Here is a 22,555-nt window from a genome sequence, read left to right on the forward strand (position 1 = left end):
TGCAGCAGGATTTCACAGGGCTGGGGCTGCACAGGGTGAGCTATTAGAACTATCACGAGTGAGTTAATAAAGGCTAGAGAGTGTCCTACACAGCGCAAAAAGACAATGAAGTCCATGGTAATTTTGCCGTCTCCTTGTTCATTTTGCCAGCCTGTATCATTTGTCTTTCAGTTTGCAGCTTAACATCTATGGGTAAATTATTACATAGGTGATCCTAGCAAGTGTTATTATGGTCAAATTTCAGTCTACTATGGAAGTCAATCCTGTATCACATTTTTCTTACGTTGCCTCAGTTGTTTCTCTTGTGTTTCTTCGCACTTCAATGGCGAGGTGTTTTAAGTGACTAGCCTGGCACAATGCGATTTTGACAAGTCACAAAATGATACTGTAGGTATACCTGCTTTTGAAGACGCAGATATAAAACATGAAGCCTGCATTAGAATAATTTGTTTCCTTGGAAAAGACTCAGCCTACCTGCATTCCTTTCTTACTTTCAACAACAAACACTCCCCCAATATTAAAATGGCCTGGGTGGAACAGCTCAGCTAACATTTTTCGACCATTAGCAAATGTTTTCATAATGCTGCTGTTGAAAGGCAAAATTTTAATCAAAAAGATTGCTAATATTCTTAAAATGCTACTATCTACTACGAAGACTAGGTCAGAGTAAGTGGTAAACAAAAATCTAAATGCTTATTTAAATGACGAGTTACTTGGCCACAAAATTCACATCTAAAACTAAGCTCCTAAAAATACGACTACATTTTTGAAGTGCTTCTTGCAATGCAAGCTATACTGTGTGCATTCTGCCAGAAAAAATAGTACCACAACACCAAAAAAAAGAAATAACACACCAGTGATGATGAGATCATGATATTTCAAAACACACAGATAGATAGATAGATAGATAGATAGATAGATAGATAGGCTCATATATTACCAGCCTCAAATCATCACCTGTGCAATAGCTAAAGGTCATACAGGGAAGGGGGAAGAAGGAGCCTGTGAGTAAATACAGCCAAACATACAGCATACTTTGGAACCTAATGTCCCCTTGGGAAAGTTTTAATATTGTGTAGGTACATGACTGGTATACAATTAATGAATTCATGACAAAACATATGAATAATAAGTATCTAGCATAAGATAGTGTAACATGAATATGTAACATGAATACACGATGCCTGTTTTACATGTGTTCGTACATACCGAGGGGTTTTATTAACAGACGCTCGGGATTGCTGAACTGCTTTGCAAGTGGAAAGTCCAGAAGTGAATTAGGCAGCTTATATGCTAGTTAAGCCTTTACAATGTATCACACAATCTTCTATTCCAAACATAGCTAATACCTACTTTAGGACGCAGTCCAAAAGCGTTTCTCAATTTAAAATGGAGACTTCCATTCCACATCCAGCTCAGAAAGCTGAAGTATCACTGGCAGGCTGCTTGGCTGGGAAAAGAATCTCTTTGAAGCTTCTCATGAGTTTGGAATGTACAAATGAAGACTGTATCCTAATGCAGCCAGACAAGGAAGTAAGGACATAACTTTAAACAATCACGTGGTTACAATGGCTTCAATGGAATGTGATATTCTGAAATTATGTGTGGCTCAAGTGTTTTTTAAATAATGACTAGAAGTAATCAAACTGCAGATGAAGGAGTCAGAGTACTATTAATATTAAACCCGGCATGCATCACATACAATACTTTTTACATGATGCTGTAACTGAAACATTCAAAAATGCATTTCTCATCTCATCATTTACCTTAGTTCAGAATACACTGCACTTTTGCCTTCTACAATACAGATGTATATCGAGTCTATGCAAACCCTGAGAAATTCATCCACAAACTGTCTTTCCTGATCGTCATTCCCATCAGTTTCTCTCTCACTTTTCACTACTCATGAAGCCTACCTACACCGACATTATTTTATTTGCAAGTAACTCATTTGAAAGAAAATGAACTAAACAGTGGTTAAGTATCCCTTTGCTCCATGATTTTTAATTTTTTAGGACAGTTTTTTTTGTAGTGTTTGGGGTTTGTTTGTTTTTAATAACATCGAGTTAAAGAGCATACAGGTAGAGCAGGTCCATGGTTGGGGTTTTCCAGCACCAACACACAAGTGTAATTTATTTCTTCAAACATACCTTTACAACATTTTATAAGTTATCCAAATGGAACTGTTCACATGCTAAACTAACTAATAGTGAAGTGTTTAACACATTCTGATCTTCAAGCAATACCATTTGGCTAGGGAATTTAAACTAATTCTAACTGCTGTTATGTAGGTTTTTATAGAAAAAATTCTATAGAAAAAAGTATTCATTTATACAACTACAAGAGAAAAGCAGCTCTGTATATGCATTTCAGTTTTTCACTATAAATATCTGAAAATTGTTCTCCTCACCAAAAAATCTAGTTAAAAAGAACAGTGGCAACACTTATCTATCTATAAATATGTACAGAGATGTAATGTGTGTGAATATGCCGTAATGCTCCTACAAGCAGCCTAAGCATCTGTAGGCATCATATTCTTCTACTCTTTTTACAGTTTCAGTATAAGTGGCCTCTAAAATAATAGACAAACAAAGCAAAAAAACAAAGGGCTGTTTAAAAGATAATTACATACAGATGTGTCATCTGTATTAAGGCAGAATTTTAATATAATTTGGTTTGTGCCATTCTTTGGTACATGGAAGGGGCCATCTAGTAGCTAGAGAAGCCATTATCATAGGAATTCCCTTCTTCTCCATTGATAATACAGATAAAAGCTTCTCAGATAGGGTCAGGTTTGCATGGTCAGGAAAAAAGAAAGTAAAAAACAGCTTTCCGCTCCCACTTCTCCAGGGAAGGTTGAATATTAGGCTATTAGGTAGTCAGATACATTATTTTATAGCTAGCGAAGCCCTTGGGTAATAAAGAATGAGTGCAACTGCCACAGGCAGCTTTACAGGAAATTGTGTGAAACAATGACAGATGCTCCAGAATTGTTTCAAAACAAAGAACGTCAGGAAGAGCAGTGTGGCAGCTCAGGGGTTTTGCTCCTGAGCTCTACTCTCTAGCATGCTGACAGAAACCTCGTGCACAACAATTGTATTTTTAGATTATGTGCACATATGCGCACACAACCATACGAATGCAAAGTTAAATAATTCTATCCACAACTAAAAATTTTAACAAATATCTATTTCCGTTGCTCAAAAAGCTGGAAAAGCCTTCCTCATTTAACAGAAATTGCCTGAGAAGCTGCGAGAGAAAGCTAACAGGAGTGACAAAATTAAAGCTTTCATATAAAACTTTCAAAAAAAGTTTAAGTCCTTTTTCAAAAAACACACAGGTATTTAAAATACTAAAGTTCACAAGCCCTCAGTTGGATTCGATGTTCTTTACTTCTGAACACTGGACTTACATCACCAGCTAACTCTGGAGTTAGATTTTAAAGGCAATTATTTGCTGTTAGACAGAAAAAGACACCAAGCAGGATCTTAAACAATTAATGCCCAACTCCAACTGAAAGAAACATGAAGTAGGCGCCTAAGCATGTCTGAAAACCCTACAAGTAGCTACCTGCATATTAAGTCACATAGATGCTATTAATCGCCTCCAAAAACAAGTTTCTCAAGATCTTTAACTGCAGTGAAAAATTATTTTACAGATTTAGGAATAGTTGAAGAGCGTTGAGTTTTACACAGTGCAGTTGGTGATCTACTTGCTATCGGCATGATGGCATTGATATTATTTCAGTGTCATCTGACTGTTTAATAAAACAGGCAGACTCTCTCTGACCTTCTAGTTGTTTTGTGTTTATAACTAACCATGTCTTTTTCTTGCTTTATGTATGTTTACATTCCCAGTGTACTTTTTGCTACAAACTGCTTTAATCCATTTATCTGCTTTAATAGGCTACCAACGCAATATGTAAAAAATAATTTGACTGGCCTTTATAGAGACCTTTATAAAAAGTAACAATATTTAAAAGTTTAACAGTAAAATCACATCAATAAAGTCGGCTTAGTATTTTTCAAAACAAAGTAGTGGAATTTCAGCAAAGTACGCATCTGTAAAGTGTAAAGACAGCTGAAAATACTGTAACTTTGCCAACGGCGTAAGGACTTGATTTCAACTGTGATTTTAATTGTTTATTAGCATTTATAGAAAACATTGATATTTTTAAAATAGTTTGGTCCAGATTATTTCTTCAAATTATAAACTCGGTCACTTAAAGAGTAATGCTTAACCCTCTTAAAAGAACTCTGAAATTTTTCAAGTGTAAAACAACTGTATCTCCAAACCTCTTGTAACATGATACAGTGAAGAATGAACAATATCCCCCTGGCTCTAAAGGCGGTAAAAGCCAAGTATTTTGCTGTAATCTCTTGAGTTTTGCACCAAGGAAACTGTGTGCTCAGCTTTATTAAAGCAGTCCACGACAAAACAGGGAGTGGGATAAAAACCAACACACTTCCAAGCAGTAGACAGGTCTTACAAACATCTAAGTACTATAAGCCTTCCTGTCAGAAAGCAGAAAGGCATTATGACAGGCTAAAATAAAGCAATGCTATTTTTAATTTTTTGTTGCCGGTAATTGTACTGTACCAGATATAGATTCTAAAATAAGTATGGAGGTTTGGTGAAGAGTTTAATCGATCCATCTGCTCTCCAGGAGAGTTGAATTTTTCTGTAATACCACATGAATGAGAAACCTGCAGTATATGAAGCTGTTCTTAAAAATAAATACATAATCAAAAGAAATATCACAAAAAACATGCCAGAAAACAAATTCAGTCCAATCTCAAAACAGCAGTTTAGAGTTTTCAACTTGAACAAGACAAAAGTCACCAAACTAACACTCTTACTCCTAGATCTCTGTTATGACAGCATATTATAAAAGAATTGACTAGTTTATTTTTCAACTGAAAGTAAATCACCTCCACTCACACAAAACAGTCACTCAAATTTGGAAGATTAATAGATTTTTCTTTTTACACTCTTGAACTAGTCATTTTCCTCCAAAATGAATCTTTAAAGATAAGTGCTACACGAAGGGAAAATTAGGACACAGCGGAAATTACCAGTGTATGTGAACATTCATGTTTCTGTAAGAACAGTGGCCTTAAGAAACGAAGGACAACAGAAAATCCTGCTATACCGCATACTTTAGTAGACATTAAAAAACATCCTCTGTAAGAGGAGATTTAATCCCATTAAGAGTATTAGTGTTATCTCCTCTAAATAACATTAAAATGTTGTGCACAGAGTGAGGGAGTGGATCATTAAACTCATTGGCTAGTAGATTTTTTTTTTAATAATATTTAATTCCTTCATTTAGAATAGCTTCTTCTATGGTAACTTCCATCAGTAAGATGTTTATTTCTCTATCAGTTTCTCTGATTGATACAATAAAGGTCCTGCATGTTTGGATTAAACTGTATTAAACAGGTCTGTGCAGTAGTTTATACATTGCTTCAGCTTTCTTTGATTAGTTCATTTAGTTCTCTCATTTATACAAACACTACAGCTACTTAAGTACCTCTCCAGAGATCACTTAGCCTCCTTTGATTTCTTCACAGTATTGAGACAGTCCTTGACTTAACTTTGCATTTAGAAGAAACGTCACAATTATTAAGGCTAAATAATGAGAATTAGAAGAAAAGGGAGAACAGCATGATAACAAATTCTGCTACTACTACGATACTGAAAAAATGTGAAAAACCCAGAACTCAAGACAAAGAACTGCAGTACAACTTCACAAGAGTTAGTGAATGCATGGGAGGGGAAACAAAACAAAACACACAAATTAAACTCGATATAGATAAATGCACAGAAAATGTACAGGACAGAATTTATACGTATACATAAATATTTCTTAGGGATTCTGGCTTTGAACAAGATATTACTGGCCAGGAAAGAAGTTCTTGAATCTATTGTAAACTTTTCTACAGAGATACCTCAGGTCCGAAAGAAGAAAAAAAAAAATCAGAGAAAAACCTAAAACCACAAAAATATTCAGAATTTGGAAATGGATGCAGAGCAAACAGAAGATATAATTGCAGTAGCCCAGAAAACCACAAAGTATTCATATAAAAGCAGGTGCCATTCTGAATCTCCTGAATCTAAAGGAATGACAGTAGACATGAGAGATACACAAGGAGGTAACAAGAAACGTAAGGAAAATCATGAAGAACAGCTAAGTACAATAAGGAGTGTCTGTTGTGAAGGAGATTAACTGCCCAGGGAGAGAGCAGATGTGTACGAAACTCAAAAGGATTGAGAGAGAAAGGTTATCGACAGTTACATTCTCTCCTTCGTACAGGAAGCAAAAGGCCTAACACCACACCAATGTAGGAAAAAATTAAAACAAAAAACTCTGAACATTTTTCCGCCCATTGCACAGATGAGCTATGGTATTAATTACCAACAAGTATTTGTGCATGCTGAAATTCTGTGTGGGTTCAAACTCAATTAAACTCACAAAAGAAAAATTCATCAACAGTTGTTAAACACAAAAATATGTCAAGTTGTGTTGCCAAAACCAGCAGGAAGCTGACCGAGTGTACAGAAAAATAACTGTATTCTTGGCATGACCTTACAGTTTTCCCTAAGCTGTTCCACTTTTGACCACTGCTGGAGACAATTTCTACTTTAAGGGATTATTTAAGAAGAGTATCTGGGTATATTTCTTTTTAAGAAACTAGAAGCACATAATAGCAGACAGCTTCCCGAAACATCCGGAGTGACTATATTACACTGCTTTTATCTCACTTGATTGAATGCCGCATCTCTCTCACGGCTGTGTCCAAAGTAGACAGGACCTGAAACACTTCAGGCAACACTTCTGCTCCTTCCTAAATTAAATCTTTTTCTAAGGTTTGGGTGGGACAGTAAATAATTTCACTATACGTCCCTGTGCTAGGAAACTGTTCTTCAAACCATCCGACTATAAATGCGGTTTAAGCAAAACTGTGTGTGCACACAGGCGTGTTTCTACATAATGTTAAGACTAGTAAAAAGTTCCATACATTAGACATCCAATTCCATAAATTAGACTGTTGGATCCCTCAACAAGGAAAAAAAATATTTTGATGTTCTTCCTTCAGATTTTCTCCATCAGCTTTCTACTCAACAGATGGAAACTATATCATTCAATGTACTGATATAATCATCCAAAAAACACTTGCAGTTCCCATGTCTTTAACAGCTGGTAACGTAAAGAGATTAAAAAGAGATTGAGATCCCTCAAAATAATTTTTGCAGCTTGCTCTCTTCAAAGACGACAGGAAATTCCCTTCTCTGGTGGGAAACCTAAACTACCTATGAATTACCACTTTGTCCTTCTAAGATTCTTCTCCTACAAGTCCTGTCACAAGTGTCATCAGTGGCCATTAGGATTCGTCTCTCACTCTCCCATGTTATGAATCCTGAGAAGTCCTTGAATGATTCTCCTTGCGACCTACAAGGCGCCAGCTCCCACTTCTCGTGAAATGTCTCCCCCCCGCCTTGAGGAGGAAATTGTAAAAGGAAAATTGTCACCATGACATTCAGACTGAGAAAAAAAGAAAATCAAGGGAGTGCAATTTTTCTCCATGCAAGCTTCAGTTTTCCCAAATATTCTGGTATCCAGTAATGCACTTCTGAACTTAAAGATGGTCATTATTACGCAATATACCTTAACGAAACTGCTCTTCAGTCCGAATCTGAACTGGTTCTTCAAAATCCACAGAAAACTAGAACAACAAGCCAAGAGTGGAGAGAAAAGGGCGAAGTCCACTCATGTAGGAAGAAAACACCTTGAAAGTCACACACAGAAGAGGTTCACATAGACATTCCCAAACCCAACAAAGCGTGAGGAATTACTGTTTTCTTTCTTATAGCCCACCAAGGACCAAAAGGCATCGCCACATGAGTGATGTGAGATCAGAGTGTACGTCATCTGCAACTCCCTGGATAGATGAACCCTGACCAATATATTGACCGAAGTAATTCTACACATAGTTTCAGGATTTCAAGTGCCTTTTTTCTATGTAATGTAAACTCTTTGTAACTGACAGATGCTAATCCAAAAGTAGAACTTAAAATCCTGAAGAACAGTATCCACATCCAAGTAGCATAACGGCAAATCTGCAGAGGTATAATCATAACGAAGCAGTTTGGACCACGTTTTACCACAGAGGTAAGCCACGATGTCATCCCCTGTTGCAATGACAAAACACGATGTCAGCAGATGGCAGTATGAAGCATATTTTTGGTAAAGAACATTAGTTTGTCAAAACTCAAAGAGATGAGCTCTTTGCTGGGCACTTGGAAAAAAAGGTCTACTCCTTAGTAATTACTCAGTCTCAGCTTTACTATCAGGGTAAAGTCTAGAGAGACTAAATGTTGTCTGATTTATTACAGGATTTTTTTTTTAATGTTTATTGATTTTTCAGAAAGAAAATGTAACATAAATATGACATCTGCTATGACTGACAGTATGAAAGAGGACTGCCTATAATCTTAAATCAGAAGCAAGAGAGCCATACAAGTGGATGTATCCAACCTAGAGTTAAACTAGTCAGCTCAGACACAAACACAGCAAATGGCTCCAGTTTTCTTTCTCAGAATTTTATCCAGTGTTTGCTCACTTGTCCAGGATTTCTCAATTTCGTAAGTGCATACACTCAGAGCATATAAAGTCACTTCTCTGTCAAACTAAGAGGACTTGAATGTTTCCCAGCACTGGTGATTGAGAAACGACCTGCTCCTCACACACTCTTCACCCGCCTCAGGCTTAGACCACATAAAACTAAAGGAACAAGACTAAAGGAACAAGATGTACTTACTGTACAACTCCGAGCAGAACAGGAGGGTTTGTTTTGAGGTTTTGCCCACATAGGGCAAAATTCCTCAACAATTCATCCCAAAAATCTCTAGTTTGAGGGACCTATACAGGCTACTGATCACGTCTGTTGCCAGAACCTCATCTTCCCTGTGTCATACTGTCTCATTTTTTTCAAGCAAAAAGCCAGACTTTTTCCAACATGAGATTTTTCAAAGACAAAAAGCCTAGTCACCAGTCAGTACTACTCGCTATATTGCGCTCAGAGAAAGAATAACAACCAGTGGCTGTTTATTAATGAAACTTTATCCAGTTTGTACCACTAAATGTAACTGCTCTAACTACAGCTCCTCCTGCTCTAGACAGTTTTACAAACAAATATTACTGAGCTCAGAACAGTTTGGTTACAGTGATTATGCAGGTAAAAAGAATGAGCCCTCAGAAGCCAACAGGAGGGAGAAAGGTGGGAAGAAGTAACTTGAAAGCCTCAGTGAGCTTTACCTCTGTACTTTCAACAATGGACTGGAGCCATACTTCAGAACTTATTTTGCTTTACTCAGTTGCCAAGTAAATTGAAGCTACCAGAGTTCATTAACAATGATATATTTTAAGATGTATCCACTCCGTAATTATTGTACATCAGCAGATCGGTCTTCTATAATGTTCATCTTATTCCTGAAACAGATAGTCTACAGCTCACCAGTTCATTATTAAAAGGAAGAACATAGGCTTATTTATATTACTAGTCCTATACAGAAGAAATGGTTTGTGTAGCCTTATTTAGATGATAGACAACACACCAAGTGTTCATTCAAGTTTCCTGTATTCTAAACTAGCAGTGATACCAAAGACAAGCTATTTTAAAAGTGTGTTATTATCCCAAATCTGAAAACTTAGTAAGCCAAAACATTAAATGCATTCAAAGACTAAGCAGACTTTCTCTTCAACTTTATGAATGATTCCAGACAATTATCTTTTAAAAATAAGCATTTCTGTAACATTTTGTTATGTCAGTCACAGAATAGTCAATTTATACCACATCATCAGATGATTTCTTAAACAAGAAACCTGATTGCACAACGTGTAACGGATATTTAGTGTGGTATTGCACAAAGATGACATTATTTTGCAATATTTTAACATACTTGTTCTACAGACTACTGGGATGCACAGAACACTGTGCTGGCGTAATACCTGCTATAGCTGACATCCAAGAGAGCTCACTACAGGTACACACAACCAAACCTAACTGGGAGGAAGACAAAGGCTGGGAAATAAAATAAAGATTTGAAGGATGGAAAGGAGACAAGAGAGTCCGAAATCATGATTTCAACCAGTTAAAATGAACAAGATCGCAAAAATGGCATTAATGCTTGAAGGTGTACTAGCAGACAAATTAACCAAGAATGAAATGGTTCTATACTGGCTAAAAGGGGAAAAAAAAAACCTAATCAAACATATCGCAGTACAATTCCATTTTAGTCCCAGCCTTCAGAAAAATAAGGGCTAGCAAACATTTTTTAAGTGAACGTAAGTCTCAGAAAACAGTTTCAGAGTAACTGACCTAGATAACTCTGTTCTGGAGCAAAGTTGTATTTCAAGATTAAGTTATTTTAAAGAGGTATAATAGTGTCACAAAAATAAATGAAAAATATATTATTGTTGACTGAAATAATTGAATGGAATTGCTTTCAACTGAAGTTCTCTCCTGTTTTCAGAGAGAGATTGACGAATTTTTTGGCTTTAGGCACCTATTTTATGTGGGAATACGAGGAAGTGTATTTACTTCTGAACTGGACTGAAAACAAATGCTATAGTGGTGCTGTTTTTGCAGAACTGAAAAGACAACATGCTGCCTAGATGGATTTTAAATCAGTTTAATCACAAAATCCATCTTGATTTTCAGAAATTCAAGAAAGCCAATATCTCCTGTTTGTGGCGGTTCTTGCAGCACAGCAAGCAGAGCAGAGCAGCTCTAACTACAATTATAGTTGCAACAGATTTAAGTACTCAAAACTAAGGCCCTCTAAATATCTACAAAAGCCCTTAAGTCAGTTCATTACTGATACAGTAAGTGACAACACTTGTGCTTGGCAGACAGTGCAACTGGGAGTCCTGACAAACCTAATTAACAGCACATCAGGGGCACTTAGTTTATCCTTTATATACAGTGCCAATAGTGAGTGTATAATGAGAAAAGGAGCTTAAACATTAGTGGGGCTTCACTAATTGGTCACCAAGTCCTGATTAAGCCAGGCTTCATATATAATTATTGAAGTTCAAGTGTCTGACACAAGTGTATCTAGAAACACTTAATGAAGATATTAAGTCACTTCTAAACTACATAAATAAAAATAAGGCACAAAAAAAGAAAAAGTAACAGACCACAGAAATATGCAGCTCTGATTTTCTTGAACTACTTGACATTTCTATACCCCTAGTCCAAAATATTTCAACCAATTAAATAACTATATTTGAAAAAAGTTACAAAAGGATGAAACATAATTCAGTATCTCAATTACATTAAATAATGCAAATATTTGAAATATACGTAGGCGTTCCCATAACCTTATGTATGTAAACACTCGTATATACAATAAATGTTGCCAGGAAATAATAACCACAAGAGGTTTTACAAAATTTGTTCATTTACATTCATTAAATCAGTAAAAAGATCCTTAACTTCCAAATTCTAGAGATAACTGATGTGCATTATAAGCTAAGTGTATGCCACCATATCCCCCAAAACGGTGAAAGAGGTGACCAGAACTGTGTAGCTGGCTGCACATGGAAACACACATAACCTGACAGACACACCCAGTGGATCCCAGCTTCCTCAAAATCCCACAAGGAAATGGTGGTTATAAACATATGCTGAAAATAGATGGATTCAGAGTATATCATAAAGAGGCAATCCAGAATCTCAGGCACCTCACTAAAATCAAACCTGTGGGAGTTCCATGATACTCTGATAGTACCTTCAATATTTCTACTGGGTCACGTACAGCCCAGGATAACAGGCCACCTTTAAAGGCAGCGGCCCAGACGGTATTTTCCTTTCAAGACAGAAAGGGATAAGAATTCTGCTAACAATTCACTTCAAACTAGTAGATGCTGGTCAGTAGTATCTTGTTTCTGTGTTAGAAGCTCCCTAGGTGCCAAACATCATTTTCACAGAATCACAGAATGTTAGGGATTGGATGGGACCTCAAAAGATCATCCAGTCCAATCCCCCCGCCGGAGCAGGAACACCCAGATGAGGTTACACAGGAAGGTGTCCAGGCGGGTTGGAATGTCTGCAGGGAAGGAGACTCCACAACCTCCCTGGGCAGCCTGTTCCAGTGCTCTGTTACCCTCACTGTGAAGAAGTTTCTTCTCATATTTAAGTGGAATCTCTTGTGTTCCAGTCTGAACCCATTACCCCTTGTCCTAATATTGGTTGTCACCCTGAAGAGCCTGGCTCCATCCTCGTGACACTCACCCTTTATATATTTATAAACATTATAAACAAGACTCTGCAACATCAGATCATCGACCTTTGCCAATTCTGCTTCACACCCTCCTGCCTCATATCATCCTGCCCACATTTTGGAATTTCTCTATGAAATCAGGGACCCACAATCTACGCTGTGACTGCCAGCGACACGCAGGCACTGCACACCACACAGTGCAAATACCACAATAACTTTCATTAGCAGCAGTCCCGTTTTAAGACAGCGCTGCAGCCATGCAAAGAGGTGACGGCAAGAATATAACCCTTGCTATCAAGACAAGGGTATACTTGCAAAGACGGAATTTCAAACTCATGTCTATCGACAAAATACAAAATATCTCAGAACTGGAGAACCAGTGGAACGCCTAAGAACATCCTGTGTGTTTTACCTTAGCTGTCTGGCTCAGTTCCACGCATTCAGCAAACAGCTGTGTAGGATACTCCAGAGCATCATTTGAATGAGCTGCAGTGGGTGCATGCAGCACTCTACAAGCACTGCTCCAGTGACACATACCGTGTCCCCTAAAGGGAGTCCTCCTGTTGTTCCCAGGACTTTACCTTGATTGGCAAGAGTTAAGGAATCTCAAGAATCTGTGCCTGGGCTTGCTTTGCCACTGTCTTTTTAATGCTCTTAGACCAGGAAAGGAAGATGCAAAGGTTGGGTGATTACCACGAAGAAAGCAGCGGGCAGTGGGAGTTGCTCCAGAACTGCCAGTCTACCTGCCAGCCTCACTGACTGAAGGACATGAGCAACAAATACCGGCTGTAGTTACACACCACCATGGAGAGCTGTGCAGAGGTAATGCTAACTGGGTCATAAATTTAATAAAGCCAATGAAAATTTTACAACGTGCTCTGGGAGAGTTCTTACCATCTTTTAGGAAATACTGTTTTATTATTTTCATTATTAAATTACAAACAGACAATTGAATACAGAACACTCCCTAATTTATAGCTTCTCTAGAAAGTTAGTTGGGTAATAAAGCGCACGAACATTAAGAGCTTCAGTTCAGAATGTTTTTTTCTTGCACAGTGTGCTAACACTTTGAATCAAGAATTTTTACATATAAGATTTTTGGAATATGACACAAAATAACCCAAGGCTACCAGTAGCATATATCCACAATAGATAATAGTAATTAAAATGGTAGTGCTTGAATAGCACTTCCCCAAACAATCTTAATAGTATATTTAAGTAACCCAAAGTTACTAATAATGTTTTACTGTCTTCTGTAAAACATAAAAATACATTTATTAATGGTATTAGATTAATATACTAGAATATAACTATATTAAAAATTACTTTAAAATAGAAGCATACTGATATCAATGACACCAGCTTTTGCATGTGAAAACACTTATTTTATAATCAGTATTTTATATCTATTCCTTCTGCTAAAACGTTAATGAAACTGTCTTCCATTGGGTACACTATGTCAGAGTAGGTAAGAAATAGCACACACAAGGTAAGCTTTAGCACACACAAGATTACCAATTAAAAAACAAGCAAACAAACAAACCCACACAGGTATAATACACTAGCTTGGTGTATGTTTTAGTGAAACCATCAGTAAGATTGAGAAGAAACTTCAAGATAAACATAACATCTCAAAATTTAAACCTCAAAAATATGAAAAAAACTGTCTGGGAACTAAGCCCCTTCAATGAAATAAAAAAGCTTATTTTTACAAGAAAGGTAAGAAGAATTATTGAAGAATACACAGTATCTCTTATTACTCAGTATTTCTATCACATTTACTGACAAGTTCGGAATTAGTGCACATTATTTAAAATAAAATCAGATTGATTATCATTTTCCTTCCTAATCTTTCCTCATTTATGATGGTGTTGGTTGGCAACGCTGTACGTGTATGTTACTATAGCATCGCTATACACCATTTTCAAGAAACGCGTATGATGACAGTACTGACATTTTTTAAGATATAGCTTTAATTTATTGTACAAGCACAGAAATGTCCAGAATTAAAACCATTTAAATTGATTATTTTTCTCAAATTCATGAAAATAAAAACCACCAGTTTTACATTGAGACACTCTCACTGGATTGCAGTGAACTGTATGTGCACAATCAATCAGCTACCATTTCTCAGCTGAGGAATTAATATCTTATTAAAAATTTAACTAGATCACTTAAACTTGTTTCACCATGCTTTTACTGAATTATGACATCATTTAATGAAACACCTTAATACTATTTGCCAAAAGACACTATTTCTGTAACGCCGTGTGCTGGGACCAAATCTCCGCATCAGGTTCGGACAAGGTGCTCCAGCCTCAGCCAGGCACTGGTGCCACTGGTTTCCAGTTCCTCCTGGCACAGCACTGCTGGTTTTCTCTAAGGCTCACTAAATCGGATGTTTTCAGATGTAGATACTGACTGACAGGAGGCCCTAGCATGGCAGACAGCGGACACAGCTTGCAACGTTGCTTGCAACAATGCTGAATGTCAATTTTGGTATCACTGAACGAGATATTCCTTGGACAAGTCCTGTGATTGTTCCCAGGAAACTGAAGGCAACAACGATTTCCAGATCTCAAAGAGGAGGCAGTGCTTAAAGTGTCTGCAGTCTTCAGCTTTGGATGGCACTGATTAATGCCCGATTTTGATGCTTACAAAGAAACAAACACAGCTACCGAGCAAAACTGGATATGGATGTACTGACTGAACTCTATTACAGTGGTAAAATTTAATGCATTAGATCTAAGAGAGGAGAGCTGCCATGAGAATGCTTAGGATACTGTATTGATTAAAATTCAGTCCATGCACTCATAACTCAGAAATTTCCATATTCTATCAGCATCACATGAGGTTGTCATGATCAAATGTCTTACAGGACGGTAACATCAACAGAAATCTCTTTGAGACTGAAATTAAAGAACTATATTTCATTGCAACCTAGCTGTAATTCCACTCTTGACCCTGCACTGTTTCAAGCGCACTGAGTGCAAAGTGACTATCTAAATACTACTCCTGTGCTTCAGCCTTCTTACCTAGTAACAAAAAGAAACGAACTCTACTTGAAAATATTTCATTGATGGAAACTTTTTTTCTAAAGCCTATAAAAACCTAACAGACTTTTGGAAGAGGGTATGACCCATTATTTAGGCTTAGTTACCTAAGTGACAAAAAGAAACTTTTTTTGGTTTTTGCACATTCTTTAAAGTTAAGCAAATTAAAACTAGCTTAACTTATGTTGCTCATACAGTTCAGAACAAATTGGCTTTTTTTCCCTAATTTCCTACTACACACCAAGAAAACAACCACTAAAATAATTAGCTAAGATTCTTGCATGAGATGGTCATAAATTTGTCAGTAAGATGTTTAACATTTTGGTTTAACATGACAGTGCTTTATGAAACCCAAAAACCCTGTACGAAACTTGGAAAGTCATTCTGAATAGACTGTGAAGATGAATTTTCACCACACAGTGGAAAGCACTATCAATGCTTTGTGTCACGCAAATTCTGTAAACTCCAAACACAGTGATCTATCTCCTCTAAGAAGTTGTGTCAATACATAAGCAAGATTGCCATTTTCCAGCAGTAGTGTAGAACCGTATTTTAGACACACACTGCTGTAGAACAGACAATAAAACATGAAGAATTATTTAGTAAGTGACACATAATACTAAGATACCAAAAAACCCAATAATACTTGGGAAAGAAAACCCACAAGTTCTGCCCTAAATTTCCTGTCGAAAATATCTGGTTTGCACTGTAAGCAAAACAAAACCGTGTACGGATCCATCTGCAACTGCCTCTGCTGTTCCCTCATCCCTCCTGAAGAGACCACAAAAGCTCATCCTGCATATTGTTACCAATACTGCCCGGGAAGGTCATCTGTTGTTCTCAGACTAACTAGGTCACGGCCACTGCCATGCTCCACTTCATCTTTGACTTCATTCTAAAATCACAGACCTCGCTGCCCTCCTCCTTTCATGCCATTCACAAAAATCACAGGTCCTGAATGAATTTACTCCTTGAAAACCAGCCACATAAGTTTAACTCCTTCCCTGTTTATTTATTCCCAGTCCAAGACTCTTCAGTATATTCCTGAAAATAAGTAACTCGGGATGTCAGAAATGGAAGATGGTTAACTTTGCCATAAGTACAAGTAAAAAAGCGGACTTTGGAGTGATCTGTATTTCTTTACCTGAATGACACCTGCTCAGTTTTTCTCCATTCAGGGGGTATGTATATCTCTATAGACCTATCTATCCATGGCTTTCCCCGTGCAAGTAGAATAGCACATGCATTTTCAACAGAGATTACCTGTTCCCAGGCTTCAACCTAACCACTGTACACACATGCAACTCATTTCTAGTGTTTTATACATTAGCATGGGTTTATCTGTTTTGTTTTGGTTTTTTTTTAAATACCACTATTTTGGGTTACAAAGGTATTACCCACAGTGCTAAAATACCATAACACTCTCAGCTGGCCTCTTCTTCCTATGACTGCTTCTTATTGCTTTATGTACAGCAAGTGGCTACTTGGAGCAAGTGTTTCAGAAAGAATTTATATGGAATTAACGTGAATCATTTTGTGTAAAGACAGCTTTTTGTGCTGTACTGAGAAAGCAAGCTTAAGAGATTAAATAAAAAGTGTCTGGACAAATTAGTCCTCAAAGCCTCCTACTATCTGCTGCTACTGTCCCACAGTTGACTCCTGTCAACTTTTACAGACTTTACTACCACCTTTCAGTAAAACCAGTTAACTCCAATGATACGTTTATAGTAGAAAAATTAACAACCTGAAACAATACAAAACCTATCTCAAATTAGGCCTCAGTTATTATTGCTAAATAAACGCTTTAAAAATGGGGTATATCCATAGGATCTATAGTGACAAGTACTTTATTAAAAAAAAAAAAAAAAACACACACACAAAAAAACCCCAAACCAACCAACCAAACAACAACATTATCTCTTTCAAATCAAGACTTTTCTCTTCAACCCTAAAATTCTCTAGAATTTTCTATACAGTTATACTTCAAATACAATTGAAGTTCAACATGAATTCATTTTTTGTAGCATGTTCCAGACCAGACATATTTATATGCACAGTGTACATATATTTATAAATGTAATTATCCCCTACAGATCACCTGACTGTACAAGTGAGTCAGAGTTACACACATGTAAATAAGACACAGGACCTACTAATCTGCCAGAATTCTAAAGTAATGATACCTTCCATGCCAGTGCTGCTGCTGGTTTTGACAGACACCATCTACTGTATCAGATGCTTCGGCTATTAAATTGATATACACCAGCAACAGACACGAGACTCATAAATACATTTAGCCTGAGCACTAAGGCTGCAGTAAAGTTGATAAAACAAATAGCTTTTGCTGAAATTAGCTGTCTCCCTTTTCCAGAAGCTGGAAAAGACACCACTTCTTATGTCACTTTAAGGAATTTATCTTCCAGAAAACTAAACCAGATCTTGGAGTGATCAGAAAAGCAGCAGAAGAAACACAAGGGAGGACGGTGGTTACACAGAGCCAGGACAGAGAAAGGTACAGAAAAACCTGGACCTTACAATGGCTTCTTACCATTAGAACGATGTGAAATCAAAGGTTGCACACACGGTATAAGTCTACTTAGCTACAAAGAGGACATAGTAAACAGAAGAGGTAGCCCCATGTTTTCTGTTTTTAGAAAGGAAACAAATCCACATTCAATTACTGCATTATGTCTTAAATAAACCCTGCTGTCTGGAAGCACCTGGTTAAACACAAAGTCGGTTACACAACAAAGCCAACGGTTCATAGCACTACACCGTAACAGAGGTAAGACACTTCTGTTGTAAGACGATGCAGTGAGATAAAGAGACAAGAGGGAGAAGGTGTGTATGATCTACAGAATGATATCCACCTGTACCTACAGCTGCCAGCAGACACACTGTTGTGACTGTAGCTGCGCGGGATGAAGAAGTTGCCACCCCACTTCATCTCCACTTGCTCATTACCTTCCAATCTCCCAGCATAACTGCATGTTTAGTCACTTCCTAACCCAGTTCTGTCAAAATGATTCCCGTTAGAAAATCTGTGTTTCAGCTTAACTCAGATTATTTTTGACAGAACTTGTTTAGCGGAAGGCTATAAATGCAAGCACCAGAAGATCTGAGAACATTGTAACCTTTAGAGCTAGGAGAGGAAACAGCAATGAGCAAGGAGATAGGGAGCCCTTTTCCATGCTTATCTTGCTGTAAGAGGAGTGCATTAATCAAACATACAGGTCTGACCCGTCAGCCTGCCTCATCAGTGAAAGCTGTGTATCAAGGCTGGCATCTTTAAAGCAAATAAATAAGTAAATCTATACACTAATTTTACTGCTTAAAATGTCAGGCTGGGGTCAAGTGTCCAGAAATTCAAATTATTTGTTACAACTACCTGGAATTCTGTAGTGTAATGTGAGAAAGAGGCAGATGCTATTCAAAAGATATAAAAAAATGTGACATTCTGCGGGGCTAAACAGCAACCTCACCTTCTTAACTTAAATTATCACAACAAGACCTGAAAAATTATTTAATTGTTTTCTATGTATTACTAAAGTGAACAAATAGTGTCTGTGTTTTCACTTGTTACATGGTAAAATAAGTGGAAGAACTACCAAAATGCAGGATGAAATTATAATCATATAATATACAACACTGACAGGAACAATACTTGATATATAGATCTCCTTACCTTTTATTAACAGGCTTCTCATCCTTGTCATAGGGTCTTACAAACCATTTTCCAATTCTCACAAAGTTTTTATCCATCAAGCATCTAGAAAATAATTACAGCAACAATTACTAGTTACATCCTAAAATGCAATTAAAAGCAGTTGTTGAAGACAGTAAATCTAAGGGATTATGGAGTTGAATTTCCGTAACAGTGAAATCAACTTTGTAGCTTTTGGATTCCACGGAACTTTGCCACTTCCTATTTTCCCACACTAGTCACAGAGAATCGCTGCCCAGTCTCATGACGCTGTCACTGATACTGAGCTTCACATATGCACTTTCAGCTCTGACAGAATCTTTTCTGCTTCACCCTACTCTTCTAGCTGAATGATCCACCATCCTGTTTTTCAGACTCCTCCAAAGACAATTCATAGCACTTATTCTTTTCTTACAGTTTCTCTCAGACTTCATGATAAAGAACATGCATTCCTGTATTTGTGGCATGTAAATGGTATAGTATAATATATGAATGAGGGGAAATCGTATTAACCAAATATTAACAATGAACCATTTTCCCTTCACATGATCACAGCACCATTTCAGGTGTTGAAACTTCTGTAACTTCAGTTTCCTCTCTCAGAAAACCTCACGCCAACATACTCCCACATCACTAAATTTAGAGCAGCAAGTTACCTATTTTCTGTGGTCCCTTCAGAAGTGCACAATTTCTTTATGGAAACTGTATATTCTGTGGCTTTAAAAAAAATGGTGAGGATGAAAAGTGATCAATAACCAATTTAGGCTGACAAGTTAAGGAGTGCTTGATGACTTTTTAAGTCCACCTGTACAGATGAATCACACCAGCAATAGGCCAGCACAATTGAAGTTTGCTTCATCCATTAAACATGCACTTGAATACACTGCCCAAGGGATCACATACAGAAATCTGTTGTGAAGGAATATTTTTCAGTAAGGTAAATATGTTTCGAAAATTCTGAAAAACTGGTCATTCGTTGCTAGTGGCTTATTTACGATCATGAGCAATATATGAGCTTTCCCTATACAATTCACAGCTAATCACTATTTCTTTGTCTAGATGGAAGAACTACACTTCTCCATTCTTCAACGTTTTCCAATAGTTTATTTCTAAGGGAGTCACTAGAGATTAGCCAAAACAAAAGAACAAACAAAACCAAACAACAAAAAACCCAACATGCACACAACCTTCTGGGAAAGTACTTTCTGCGACTTTTAACAAAGCTGTGTGATCTATACTTATACTTCAAAAGCATGCACAGAAGACAGAGATAGGAAATGGAGAACAGACCATGCAGATATTAGTATGCTCCTAATTTAATTCTTCTGTATAAACTTGGCTGGGTTGTCCAAAGTTGAAGTTAGGCTGAGGAAAATTCTAGCAGCACTTTCTCGAAGCACAAAGAATCCAGCCCAGTCGAATATACCAATATCTTAAACTGAACCAGCAGAGATCTAAAGACACTGCACTTGTGCTACTGGGAAAAAAAAACCAACACCACACCACATTTCAGCAACTGTTTCCCTAGGAAATATTTGGTATCAGAGAAAGTCTGTCAGTGTACTTTATGCAAACAAAAGGAAGTCTGTGAAGTTTACGTCAGATCCCTAAAGAAAATAATCTGTACTAGCAAAAAATATAACAAACTCTGCTCCGTCACACACACACCTTAATGCCACAGCATTATGTCTGACAATGGCAGGTTTAACTGCCTCAAACTAATGCTGCTTTCCCAGAAAAATCAGCCAACCCTCACATGCTAAACTAAATGACGGGTTATTTAAGGTATAACCCCATATGGAATGGGAGACACCATTGCAGAAGCGTGGGTGTCAAAGATGGGGCTGAGTGGACAATTAACGACAGCACTGCAGTGGTTTTGCTGTATAAGCACTCCGTCTTTCCTCGTCTTTAACAGTAAGCTGTAACTTGCGTAAAAAAAACAGGCTGGTCATAAAACCCCAAGTGAGCATACACTTCAAAGCAGTTATTTAATTGCATGAAATAAGGACATCAAATACTGTGAACTTTGGCTCATTTCTCTAGTTAAGGCTGAGTGAGATTTTCTTCCTAAGCCGTTAACAGCATTTCACTGTCACGCGACCTCTCATATTTCTGATTTTTCTATGAAAAACAATGACCTGACAAGGGCACGTTAATGATTATGAAGGAATACCGTAACATTTTGAGTGTTATCTCCTCAGGTGTTCTAGGAGCAGAGCTGAGGTGGGGCGAGCTCCTCCAGCTGGCGGGAAACCTGTGTGACTGAGCCGGCTGGAACCGGTTCTGAGGCTCCTCACAGCTGCTCCCCCTGTACCAGCCAAATTACCCACAGCCACCAACCCGCCCTGCTGACGAATTTACACCTTGGTGGGCACAGGAGGTTTCCGAAAGAAGAAAATCTGTCCCTCACCAACTGAGAAATAACAAAAAAAAACCTCCACGAAACTTCAAGCATGGGCAAGAGCCCTGTCACTTTCTGATAAGATCCAGAAGAAACTCAAGACTTCTTTCTTATTAATCAAGCTTTTTCTAAACACAGGATAAAACAGGTCTTTAAAAATCAAAGTGTTATTTCTATTCTTACTAAAGTCTACACGCTTACTGCTATTATTATAAATGAAATACTTATGCTTTAAGATTTAGTATGGCCAGAAACAACAACAAAAAACCCAAAAGTGTATAACTTAAACTCATTTACAAAACTGCAGAAGTGAGGTAACTAATCGGACAGATACTGGGTAAACCATCGCCCTAAGTCACCTTGACAACCATTTCATTAGAGGACTTCTGAGATCTCCAAATTTGTAAAAAGAAGAAGTGAAATACAACACAAGAGGATGATGACCTGAAGAACTGCAGTAACAGAAGGAATAAAATGCAATAGTCCAAGATACCAGGTCATACACTGAAGGCCTAATAACAAGGTAATCCTCAGTAAGCTTAAAATAGCTGGATTAAGAAGAAAAACCATAAGTATATTAACCAAGCACGGAATAACTTTGTAGACAAGTCATCTATATATATGTATGTGTGTGTATATATATATATATGTGTGTGTGATCGAGATGAAAGCAAGCAATGCCAGGATACATTAGGCCTGTCAGAGCCAGGAGCTGTTAAATTTCACCCTAAATACTGTGCACATATTTAGACAAATCGTAACACGCATGTAAAAGGGACTATTGGAAGAAGAGAGTTAAGATCTTTTAAAGTTCTCTGTTAAGATACGTACCACATCAAAAGGGTTGAGGGTCATGTACAATTATTCTCTGTAAACATTTCAAAATGGTAAAAACTTTTTTTTCCCCCTATTCTTTCAAAACAGCTCCCCAACAAGAATGCAAGCAGAAATATATATTGACATTATTATTTGTATGGGCATTTTAATCAGTCTGCACAACATTTTTCTGTTACATTACCAGAGTCAAGGACTTATGAGATCCCTCTTTATCCTGTGTCTCTTGCACTCAAGTTCTACCTCTAGAAAAATGTGTTTTCAGATCAATAG

At 37.3% G+C, this 22,555-nt stretch overlaps 1 protein-coding gene across 1 annotated transcript in view; it reads right to left on the reverse strand.

Moving 5' to 3' along the window:
- MED13L (mediator complex subunit 13L) overlaps positions 1–22,555 on the reverse strand; it is a 187,022-nt gene that overhangs the window by 78,800 nt on the left and 85,667 nt on the right. Inside the window, exon 4 of the mRNA XM_065646184.1 lies at positions 19,027–19,110. Within this exon, the coding sequence (XP_065502256.1) occupies positions 19,027–19,110 (84 nt within the window). The remainder of the gene's footprint in view (positions 1–19,026; positions 19,111–22,555) is intronic.

This window comes from Caloenas nicobarica, chromosome 16 (assembly GCF_036013445.1).
Source record: "Caloenas nicobarica isolate bCalNic1 chromosome 16, bCalNic1.hap1, whole genome shotgun sequence".
In the NCBI taxonomy this organism is placed as follows: Eukaryota; Metazoa; Chordata; class Aves; order Columbiformes; family Columbidae; genus Caloenas; species Caloenas nicobarica.